This window comes from Berghia stephanieae, chromosome 3 (assembly GCF_034508935.2).
Source record: "Berghia stephanieae isolate SIO BIC M18660-M18661 chromosome 3, UCSD_Bste_1.3, whole genome shotgun sequence".
Taxonomy (NCBI): Eukaryota; Metazoa; Mollusca; class Gastropoda; order Nudibranchia; family Aeolidiidae; genus Berghia; species Berghia stephanieae.
In genome coordinates this window covers 44,854,501-44,867,000 of record NC_088362.1, presented here as the reverse complement: position 1 = coordinate 44,867,000, position 12,500 = coordinate 44,854,501, and the positions used below count along the sequence as shown (strand labels likewise).

The following is a 12,500-nucleotide window of genomic DNA, read 5'->3' as shown; positions in this document are numbered from 1 at the left end:
AAAGGTACCAAGTTCAAATACCCACTGCACTGTGTGGCCTTGAGCAAGTGGCCTTGTCCTAGCTCAATTTACGTCGCTGCACTGCGACTGTCGCCTGGGTTATTCCAGTCTTTCCTTGGAATATACCCTAGAGACAAATTTCTCCTACAGGATGAATAAAGGGAATTTTTAAAAAATTTATTTTATTTTTATCTATTAAACACGCTCAACTCACTTCACTTAAGATGTATAACTAGACATGGCGCCTGTTAGGTGATATTACGATTTTTTCCATTAGCGACAAAGCTGTTAACAGCCAGGTACCTACTCATTTTACACCTGAGTACAGTGAGAGATTGTGAGTAAAGAGCCTTTTCCAAGGACTCAACTGTGCACTGCTCAGAGCAGGACTCGAACCCAGGACCTTCCAGTCCAAAGGTAAGGGTCAAACCACAAGACCACATAGCCGCACTATATGACTAAACTCAGTTTTGAAAAGACTACAAATTTACCTGGGATTCTGTACAAATTTCTCCAGCAGCATGACTTCATCCCCAAACGCCTTCATAGCTTCTGTCTTAGCTGATTTCAATTGGTCATCAAACTCATCAGGTGTCATGGCAATTCTCATACCCTAAAGGAACGAATAAAAAATGTCATTTAATTATTATTACGTAGTCTAAGGATGATTTTAGGCATCAGGTGGATGGATAAAGTCAGAAAAGAAGATCTTTGGGAAGCTGCCAACCAACAACCTATAAATATACAAATCAGAGCGATGTAGTGGGGATGGATAGGCCATACACTTAGAAAACCTGCCTGCAACATCACAAGACAGGCTCTGACATATGGAATCCCCAAGGAGGAAGAAGACCAGGAAGGCCAAGAAAAAGTTGGCCAAGAAACACGGTAGAGGAAGCAAGGAAGGTGGTTACGCATGGAAGCAGGTACAGAAGACAGCCCAAGGAAGGGTCAAATGGCAAAGCATCATTGATACTCCAACCGGGGTTAAGGGCTTAAGTCAAATCAAGTTCCACCATATTGCCTGTGTTCAATGAGTATGTAAGATATTTGGGCAGTATGACTAAACCGTGTGTACTGTGTATTGAGAAATAGATATCTTGTCATCCTTTACTTCAAAGGAAAGAGAAATATTTAATAACAGAGCACAAATCGACTGTGCACAGTGACTGCCTTTGGGTTTTTTTTTTGTTTTTGGTATTTTTAAAGTATGAATTCAAGTATCCTTTCTTTACTAGTTAGCACTTAAAGAAAATATTTCATCATTACAGTGCTCTTATTATCAGTAATCAATTGGACAGGTAGGGCTGGTTTCTTTTATTTGGTTGGGGGGGGGGGGGGGGGAAGAAGAGTTATAATAGACATAGCCAAGTGGTTGCGACTGTAAGAGGTAAATATTTAAACAAAGCAAAACAAACAAAAAAAAAAACAAGGTGAAAACAGGTTGATTCATGCGCTGTTAAAAACGTAGTCATGGAATCTTATTTTAAAATTAGTGGGCAAAACTATAATTTTCAAGCTGTTTATATCTTTCATTGTTACCACACGCCCTCCCTTCTGGTGTCTTCCCTACTAACCCACTTTAGTTAATAATTGGTAATGTTGTCACCCAAGCAGCGGGTTATAAGTTGGTGACTACTGTATATCCATGGATGTGTCATTTAGAATGAAGATGATGGTGATGATGATGATGATGATGATGATGATGATGATGATGATGATGATGATGATGATGATGATGATGATGATGGCAAATATTTGGAAATGTTGTCATCCAAGAAGCTGGTTATTAGTTGGTGACCACTATATATATATATATATATATATATATTGATGGATGTGTCATTTCAGAATGAAAATGGTGGTGATGATGATGATGGTGATGATGACGATGATGATGATGATGATGATGATGATGATGATGATGATGATGATGATGATGATGAAGACGACGACGATGATGATGATGAAGACGACGACGACGACGATGATGATGATGATGATGATGATGATGATGATGATGATGATGATGATGATGATGATGATGATGATACTGATAGCTAAAGAGGGGAGAGAGGAGGAGAAGGAACAGAAGAAGGAGGAGCAGGAGAATGAAGAGGAGCAGGATGAGGAAGAAGAAGGGGAGTAGAAGAAGGAAGAGGAAGATGATATGATGATGATGATGTTGCTAATGATGATGGTGAGCAAAAAGACTCAAAATTTGAGTTGGAATAACACATAGTTACTACGCTGTCTAACCTTTCCACCACCACCCCTAACAGCCTTAATCATCACGGGATATCCTATGTCCAATGCCTCCTGCCTCAATCTCTCCACTGATTGGTCCTCACCATGGTAACCATTGATGATGGGCACACCTGCTGCTGACATGATGTGCTTTGATGTGCTAAATCACAATTTTCAGTAAAAAAAAATAAAATAAAAAATAAATAAATAAAAGCATAAAAATACAAATTAATAGTGCATTAGTCTTGATAAATTAAGAAGACAATATTTTACCAAGAAAGTATAAATTAAGTATAGGGACAATATATAATAATAATAATAATAATAATAATAATAATAATAATAATAATAATAATAATAATAATAATAATAATAATAATATCAATAACAAAAGGACAGTTCATTTTGAGTGGTCCTTAAGGTTTTATGATTGTTATTAAGATGGCTTTTAGTCTGGTATTTAGTGCAATTTTTACAGAACCTTTTGTTCAAATTTACTTTAAAATTGCGAGTGTGCGGTGATTTAGGTAATTGATTTACTAAAATACTTCAATTGTTCCCTAATTATTCATATGTTATTGATATAAAATAAAAACTATAGAATGCGTTATGAATCATTTTGTCTTGTTGCCACTGAATTTCCACAGTGCCTAGGCGACTAATGATGAGACCCCATCTCACAAATGTGACTTGGGACTATGATTCTCTCTTCTTTGTGTCACTATGTGGTCTAGTGGTATGATATTTGCCTTCGGAACGGAAGGTCTTGGGTTCGAGTCCTGCCCTAAGCGGGGTAAAGTTGAGTCCTTGGAAAAGGCTCTTTACCCTCATTCTTTCACCATACTAAGGTGTAAAATGAGTTCCTGGCCGTAAATAGCATTGTCTATGTCAGAAAAATAATGTAAAATCGCCTAATAGGTGTCATGTCTCGTACTACATGTTTAATGTTGCTGTTGGCTTGGGACCCATTGTAAAGCACCTTGAGATTGCTGTCTCTCTCTCTCTCTCTCTCTCTCTCTCTCTCTCTCTCTCTCTCTCTCTCTCTCTCTCTCTCTCTCTCTCTCTCTCTCTCTCTCTCTCTTTCACACACACACACACACACACAATCATTAGGGACAAGAAAAAAAGGGACTGGCATCAAACCAGATTAGCCAACCTTTTGATGCCCATATCCCTGATTGCTGAGGCTGGTGGTCCAATAAAAATAACATTTTCCTTTTCACACATCTCAGCAAACTCGACATTTTCTGACAAGAATCCATAGCCAGGGTGGATGGCCTGGAGAAAAAATAAAATAAATAAATAGATAATGAAATAACGACAAATTTATACAATGTTTGCTAATATTTAAATATTTTTTAACATTTTTTTTTTAAATTATCATCTTTCAAGGCAGAGTTCAATAAAACTGTCATCTGACAATATATTCTACCATTTTAATCAAGGGAGCAAAATCAAGTTGTAATGATTTTGTTGCTCTCTCAGTGAAACTGATTATGTCTGCAATTATATTTATGAAAATTAACGACCAGATAGGCACTAAAATGGAACCCCAAGGGAAATGTGAAAGAAGAAGACAAAGAAACATTTGGAGATGTGATAGTAATGCAGATACAAAGAAGATGGGAACCACCTGGGAAGAACTGGAAGTTAGGTGGCAATAGCGTGCTTTGATAGACAATCCATGAGGATTTGAGGAGTCTTAAGAGTCATTTAATCACTTTGAAGTCAAATTCTAAATTTATTAAGTTCATTATAATAACCACTTTCTTTCCCCATGAAAACTACGAATTTTCAATATATGTATTTCATTCAGGAGGCGTGTTTTGATAAACAATCCATGAGGATTTGAGGAGTCTTTTAAGAGTCATTTAATCAATTTGAGGTCAAATGTTAAATTTATTAAGTTCGTTATGATAACCACTTTCTTTCCCTATGAAAACTACGAATTTTCAATATATGTCTTTCATTTAGGCAGGTCTGCCTTCGAATATCCTTTGTATATATGCAGAAAAATAGAGCACAGACCTATATCAAGTATAGCAATGTAAATCACAAAGAAAGTCTAGCACCTACCTGAGATCCTGACTGCTTGGCAACATTAAGAATTTTTTCTTGATTCAAATAACTGCTTGAAGCAGCAGCTTCCCCGATGTGAAATGCTTCATCTGCCTATGATATGGGATAAAGAAGACTCAGTAATTTGATTCTTACTGTCGTGGTGATTTCAGTTCATTAAAAAACAAAAAAAAAAACCAAAAAAAACCCATAAAAATAAAATAAAGACGCACATTTATTTGGCACATTTCCGTGAATTCACAAACTCAGCGCACTTTAAAAATTTTCAATTATTTCCTCAGCAGGATTTCTTGATGCTATGCATTTAATTTTAAAAACCACAACATCAATCAGCCGGATATAACGTACCAACACACAAAACTATGTTTAACTTTAAACGCTTATAGTCTGAGTAATAAAATTTAGTGAGAACTACTCATAAAAATGGCTGGTTAAAATCAATAATAAAGAGCTGAGTGATATCAATTTCATTCCTTCTGTAGAATCAAATTTCCATTAAATTGCCTGTTGGTCAGCGTTTGGTACTAGAGCTCTTGCAAAACAATTACTGCCTGTAGCTAGATTTTGATTCACACCTTCAAATTAAATAAATTAAGTAATCGAGCTTCATTAAAAGTGACCCAATCAAACTTTTAACAGAAAAGACCAGGTCACAATTTTTACAATACGATCAGGGCAAAATCGCCTGAAACATCACATGCACATGATTTTCAAAATAAGATAAATGGGCATGTGTGATTGTTGTATGGGCCCCTGACAGAGCTGAGAAGACATTAACATTCTTCACCGACTATATATTCAAACATGAAGAAAATATGAGGGGGAACAAAGAAAAAGAAATTAAATAATGTCAAACATTTCCATTTCACGCTCCTTTAACTAACACAATAGACATAATTTCATTCATTTCTTCCTCCAGTTGGACAAAACATTTGTAGACCAGTGCTCTCAACTTTCCAGACTTTATGTTTGGAAAAATGTTGGTTGAATGATCGTTTGAACCAAGAATTTTCCTCGCTACATATTTAGCTCTTTTTCAAAGCAGTTATATTCATTTTAGTCCTAAATATTTAAATTTTTAAAAAGGTGTGTATGAAACAGTGCCAGACAAAGCAGGAATGAAAAATCCAAGAAAAAAAAAATTCAAACAAATTAGTCAAGGCAGGCTGATTTTTGGGGATGTATTTTTCTTTCTTGAATTTTTCTTTTCTGCTTTCTGGCACTGTTTCATTCCCACTTTTTCTAATATTCACCTTACGCCAGTTCCTGCTCCCTTATCTTTTATTTTAGTCCCATGTCTTTGTGGGGGAAAAAAAGACTTTTCTGGTAACCTAGTATGCAGGGTTAATTTATCAAGAATTAACTCCCAGAGTTACAGTGCTATTACTGTTTCTGCTCTCTTAATCAGAATGGTTAGATTTGCAATTACAACCTGATAAATATGAATTCTTTACACAGACAGTAACGACTCAGTCATTACTCCAACTGGCAGAGAAACAACTCAATCTACTGTGAGTTTTATGACTTTTTATAATTATTTGTGTATTATTTACATTTAAATAATGTTTTCTATGGATAGAAAAATACTGGTAAAATGTCTAGAACCACTTTGCGAGTTGCAGTCATTTCTATTCCCTCTCAAAATTTGTTTGAAGTGGTCATTTCTATGTCAATCCCTACATAATTTGTGTGGTCAAAAATCTGAAATACAATAGAACCAGTGATTTTACTGCTGTGTATGCGGCATGGCACAGAGGTCTGTGCTTTGTTCCCAGAGGGTCTCTAGTTCCATTCCCTAGTCAAATTGCGAAACCTTGAGCAAGTCACCTCACCTTTCCTCACTCTGCAGCTCTGCACTGAAACTGTCAACTGAATTACTCCAGCCTTCCCTTTTTTAAAAAAATTCCCCTTGGGGATGATTAAAGGAAATTTCATTTCAATTCTCGTTTGTTTGTTGTTTTATTTTGGTTTTTCCTTTTATATTTTTTTTTTCTAAAGCTATTTCTTGATATGAATGAAATTCATTCTCGCCATCAAAGGGTTAACAGTAACAGTAAACAATGTGAGAAATGATATAGACGTCATTCACTGCACTGTGTTCAGACTGATGATTAATATACATGAGGGAAATATCAGATTTCTTTTCATTGTTTTGTACTGTATGGTGACAAATATAGTCGTGAATGGAAATGGCTATGTAAATGCACATGATGAAGTTCTCAGTTTAGAATTAATGTTTTATTCATGACCAGTAACAGTAAGGGCATCGTGAGATACCTATGTATATCTAATTTGCATGTGAGTTCATGTGTGAATAAATGTATGAGTAGGCTTGTGTAAACAAATGTGTATATGCGTTTTAGTAATATCTATGTTTGTGTGTATTTAAATATGTGTGTATGCATGGATGCAAATATGTGTGGAGTCTAGATGGGAGCTTTTGTGTCTGAATATCTGTGAGGGGTGGGGTATCTGAACATCATATACCATTTTATTCCTACTATGGTTAACTAGGAGGGAGTCCCAATAGCTCAGTTGGTAGAGTGCTCACTTCACACACAAAGGGACTGAGATTGATCCCAATAAAGTCATGATTTTTTATTGACCTCCCTATCCACCAAGCAGTGACTGGGTAGCTGGGTCTGTTAGAACCGGTGAAAGTACTTTGTTGGAGACTGGCGTCATATATAAAGAGTAGGAAACAATCGTTATTGTCCATTTCATGCTATAAAAACTGGTATAAACTCTGGCTCCCTGTGCCTAGCGTCTCAGAAGAACTGCTTCAACAATGTCAAGGATTGGTAGGAATAAAATATATGAAAATAAATCTAATTGTTGCAGTCGTTTAACATGGGACCATGCTGGTTCAGCACCCTTTGTTTGGCCAAAAGAGAAAACTGCACTGTAATTCGATCTATATTCAACCAGGAAAAGGTAACTTCAAAAACACTCTCTATAATGAATTTGTTCTCTCAACTTCTGTGAGGTCAAGACCAGTCAAACTACCAAACTCTGCAAGTTTCTATCATGAAATATATAGCCTTTCTGACAGATCACATCGTAGAAGTAATAAAGACATTTATGAATATCTATTTCATTTACTGGTTTGTTATGACAAAACCAAAAGTAACATTACCATGGCAACGTGCATTGAATGTCGATCTGCCTCACTGTACACAGCAACACTTCGGATACCCATAGACTTGGCTGTTCTCATCACTCGACATGCAATTTCTCCCCGATTGGCAATCAGCACTTTATCAATTGGTCTGTGAGCTACTGGAATGACAAAGGATGAATAATAATAATAATAGAAGAAGAAGAAGAAGAAGAAGAAGAAGAAGAAGAAGAAGAAGAAGAAGAAGAAGAAGAAGAAGAAGAAGAAGAAGAAGAAGAAGAAGAAGAAGAAGAAGAAAAAGAAGAAGAAGAACTATAGTACTAATAATAATAACTACAATACTAATAATAACAACAATGACAACGACAACAATAATAATAATAATAATAATTAATAATAATAATAATAATAATAATAATAATAATAATAATAATAATAATAATAATAATATTAATAATAATAATAATAATAATAATAATAATAATAATAATAATAATAATAATAATAATAATAATACTCTTATAGTGCGCACAGTATCCTCAACCATGAGGCTCTAGGTACTTTACATCAACATTAAAACAAGATAGAAAGAACATGCCATCAAAAAAGATATGTTTTCAAGAATTTCTTGAACACAGATAAAGATTTGGATTCCTGGATGCTCTGTGAAATGGTGTTCCATACAGACGGATCAAAATGAGAAAAGGACCTAGTTCCCAATTTTGTACGAATGAGTGGGATAGCCAAATGGGTAATATTAATAATAATAATAATAATAATAATAATAATAATAATAATAATAATAATAATAATAATAATAATAATAATAATAATAATAATAATAATAATAATATTAATAATAATAATAATAATAAAAGCAATATTAATAATAATAATAATAATAATAATAATATAATAATAATATAATAATAATAATAATAATAATAATAATAATAATAATAATAATAATAATAATAACAATAATAATAATAATAATAATTAATAATAATAAAAATAAATCAGAGCTTTTGCCAATTACTGTAGAATCAGAAAGAAAGTAATGCAGTGAAACCTCAAAATCAGCAACCTTTTCAATAAGAAGTCTGGCAAATTGGGATGATATCCTGGAGAACTAAATTGTCACTACATAGTTACATAATTGGAACGAGGTCAGTGACTAATCGAGATATACAAGGGCAGACTGAAAAGTCTTGACGTGGCTCTTGTATTTTCAAAACTATAATAGATACGAAGTTGACAAAGGCATCAAATCAAAGCTCAGTTTATATCCTATCCGTTTATCATTTTAAATTTCAGCCTAGTCACTGTTCCTAACCACACACAGCCACTAATGATACACCAGTTATTGCATCGCATCGGATAGGGATTCACGACACCATCAAGTCACCTCCGAGTCTGAACCTCGCCATCACTGCCAAAATTTGCCCCCTTGAGCTGTCTCTTTAGTCTTAAGAAAAGGAAAAAGCTAAATCAGAACTGTAACCTCCTCTTTCAATGTGATCTTGTGTCTATTTGAGCATCCTCAGTATCCAAAGGGCACATATCTTTCTGCAACCCAGGATTTCTCGAACGATATATCCAACTCTTCCCTATGAAATTCCAACCTTTGTAAAAAAGACTTTTTTATCCAGCGATTAGCTTGGTTAATTAATTTTTGTTGTTGTTGATTTGCTGCGGTTGATGCACTTTGTGAATGAACACTACGAGCCTGGTCGTTAATGTTGGTAGAGACAGCATCAGTTCCAGTAAAGCACCTAAACCACCATTTAACTGTTCAAATACCATCTCAGCCATTTATGAACGTTACGAATGCACATCTCTCTGCAGTAAGGAAATCAATTCCAACCCATTGTTGATGCATGATTCCTGTCAAGTGATTTCTTCGAACAACATGCTGGAGTAAGGATTCTTTTAAATAAGGTAAATCAAAATCAAGAAATGGTAGCTAAACAAAATTTGGTGACCTAATAGAAGAATAAATTACGCACATTTTGATGTATATATACTTGTGAGTTTAATACAATTTAAAAGATCTAATAGGCATCCCGACTTTTCAGTCAAGCCTAGTGTTTGTCTGAGCCAGACATACATATTGACCATTTTATTGCCATCTTCCCCGATTCTTCATCACAAAATGTCTAATGAACAATGCAAACAAAACAGTAACACTTGCATTATTATATGGTGTGTGTCCCAGTTAATATAAATGTGCAAGTTGTGTCAGTGTTTTCAAGCCCTATGGGTGAAACTCACATGTTTACAGTCCAGTTTAAAAAGGGAAACAAGACAATTTGTTGACTCAAGACAATGTTTGCACCAGTGTCTTGCTTCACCAGGTATGAAACTAGTCACCACATCAAGGAGCAATGGCATATTGACATCATACTGGATGTCTGTTGTTTCTATTAAGATCTTAAATTTAAAAAATAATTGTGCAACACAATGACAATGCTACACAGCCAATATCACATACAATTAAATAGTTGGTTCTCAAAATCATCCAGTTTGAGGGCACTTGTGGAGAAAACAATAATTTCTTCATCAAACACCTCGTTTATGAAACAAAATATTTGCATTATTAAAAATTGCAATAACACTAAAATCTTTTATTTCATCTTTGCATGCAAAAAAACAAAAAACAAACAAGACCTTACCATCGACAGACTTCCATCTCATTGGATTGCCCAAAGACAATCTGAAATATAAAAAACACAGCATAACTTGATATTATATCATCAAGAAATGAAGTGAGTAGGAAATTGCCAGAAGACAATAGAGAATAAATTTTTTTTCGCAATGATGGGGGCTCAAACCCGCAATCTTACTGGTACAACAACTCCGCCTAGCTGGGGAGAGCGTAGCGCTACTATCAGAGCTATCCATCACTCAAAAAAAACAGTGGTATCAAACTCTGTGTCTATCTTGATCCGCTCTCCCCAACTTCTTGAGGTCATGAGTTCAACACACAAACGCCGCGAAGTTATATATCATCCAATTTCAAGAAAAATAATTTCCGTCAATTAAAAGTTAGAAAACAAAGAGAAACAATGCTCTATATCTTCTTGTTTTTCTTTGTTTCTTAATTATGTTCTTTTTAGGGGGGGAGGGGGTTGTTTTTGTTTTGTTTTTAAAATTTTAAACCACTGGCAAGATCTTACATGCTTGAGACACTTACTTTTAGTCATATCAGTGCTAATTCAAGAAAGATGCTGGAATGGTCAAAAGATTTTAGATCTAGAGCAAAAAAAAACAAAATAAAAAGATAAAGGATCTGGATATAGCAGAGTCACATCCAATGAGCAAGTATGTGTCTAGTTTGAAGTCATCATAATGTACCTACCCAGACACAGATAGTGATCCTCCCCTCCCCCATACATAGATAAATAAAATAAAAACCTTATATAAGAAGATGATGTCAAGCAGATAAAAAATACAACAACATCACCCCCCCCCCCCCCCCCCCCCCAAACCCAAAAAAAAAACAAAAAAAAACAAACAACAAAAATCTGGGCAAAGGTAAAAACACAGGAAAAACAAGTCAAGCAGTGTTTTTTTTTTTTGCCGCAGCTAGGTAACGAAATAGAATCGAGACAATGGATATTGATTTATTATTGAGTTTGAGAGATACACAGATAAAAAAAATATCGTTTCTGTTTCTGATCTTGAGACTTTGACTATTGGTGTAATCTTATTAGATATTATTATTCACTTATCTATTCACTCAGACTCAAACGCTTACCTTCTTAATCCCCTTAAAAGTAGTGGCAATCTGTGGTTGTGAAGGGAAGACATTACTGCTTGTGCAACTTAAAAGGAATACAGATATTATGGACTTAGTAGATGAACAATATAAATCTAAACTTTGAACTGCCCTCGTTTGCCTTCTGTTGAACCAGTCATTATAGGACGTCCAGGGACACTTTGTTGTTGTCTTACGATAACTCGTGAATTTTTAGAGTTATGGCCCTTGTTAAACACATGGGATGACCTCAAGTGACCGAAGCCGAAGGTAAAAGATCAGAGTCTGTTGCTAAGGTTACGTGTTATGTCAGGTGGACGCAAAGTTCGGATAACTAAATTATTTACATAAAAAGAGCTGCCCAACCCTTCTCGCGGAGATGGCCATGTACAACTTGAAGATAATTTACTGCGTTGCTCTTTTATCTGTTAACAAACCAAAGGAAAAAGAAACAAAAAAATCAGGGCCTTATCAATTAGGTATCAATATCATTCAGATTGAAAATTGTAGTCAATTCCAGAGATGTCAACTCAAAATTTAGCTCTCAAGAATTTCGGACACCACTTGGTGGAATTTCGAAACAGGAATTCCAACATACAAAATCAAAATCCGTAAAAATGATACAGTAGCGTTGGTGGTAATGCCTAATGATGTGGCGTTGGTGGTAGTGATCATAAAACTAGAGCATTTATATAGCGTAATATCCACTACACGTGCTCAAAGCGCTTTACAGTGGGCCCTTTGCCTTATCCAACAGCAACACTTCAAATTTGAAATTAGAAGAATTGGACAATTTGCTATATTTTTATATCAAAACTCTATTCAAACGCTTGTTTCATCCTTTATATTTTCTAGGATTGATTATTGCAATGCTTTAATGTATAAAATTCCCAACTATCCGCTAAACAGGCTCCAGCGCATACAGAGTCACGCTGCCAAAATAATAAGAGGAAGAACGATCGCGTTACACGGCTGTTTTGGACACTACACTGGTTGCCTGTCTTTTTCTTCTCCTTCTTCTGGAAACCTCCAATATTGTCGAGGATCACTCCACAGTTTGTAGGGTATTACATTTTAAACTTGTTAAAACACTGCACATACCTACGACTAATAAAAAAAATAGATTAAAAAGTCGCGATGTGAGCTCTAGCAACAGCGTGAAGGCATATTGGCAACGGTTTTCAGCCACGTCAACTGGGAGGCTATTCGACAGTCGGACAGTGGAAGGGAAAAACGAAAACAGGTGGGCGTCCGTTTTTGATGTTGGGATGGTTACTGGTTACTCTTGCTGCGTTA

General features: G+C 35.1%; 1 protein-coding gene across 2 annotated transcripts in view; it reads right to left on the bottom strand.

The window, feature by feature from the left end:
• Nucleotides 1-11,629, bottom strand: part of LOC144967818 (methylcrotonoyl-CoA carboxylase subunit alpha, mitochondrial-like) — a 29,795-nt gene extending 18,166 nt beyond the window's left edge. Inside the window, exons 1-7 of one of the 2 annotated variants that reach the window (XM_078905480.1) lie at nucleotides 11,205-11,629; nucleotides 10,120-10,160; nucleotides 7,463-7,605; nucleotides 4,324-4,419; nucleotides 3,404-3,525; nucleotides 2,260-2,407; nucleotides 492-613 (exon numbers count right to left, since the gene is read on the bottom strand). In XM_078905480.1, the coding sequence (XP_078761606.1) occupies nucleotides 492-613; nucleotides 2,260-2,407; nucleotides 3,404-3,525; nucleotides 4,324-4,419; nucleotides 7,463-7,605; nucleotides 10,120-10,160; nucleotides 11,205-11,257 (725 nt within the window). In that variant the 5' untranslated portion in view covers nucleotides 11,258-11,629. The remainder of the gene's footprint in view (nucleotides 1-491; nucleotides 614-2,259; nucleotides 2,408-3,403; nucleotides 3,526-4,323; nucleotides 4,420-7,462; nucleotides 7,606-10,119; nucleotides 10,161-11,204) is intronic. The other variant, XM_078905481.1, reaches the window with a different exon arrangement.
• Nucleotides 11,630-12,500: the final 871 nt, after the last annotated feature.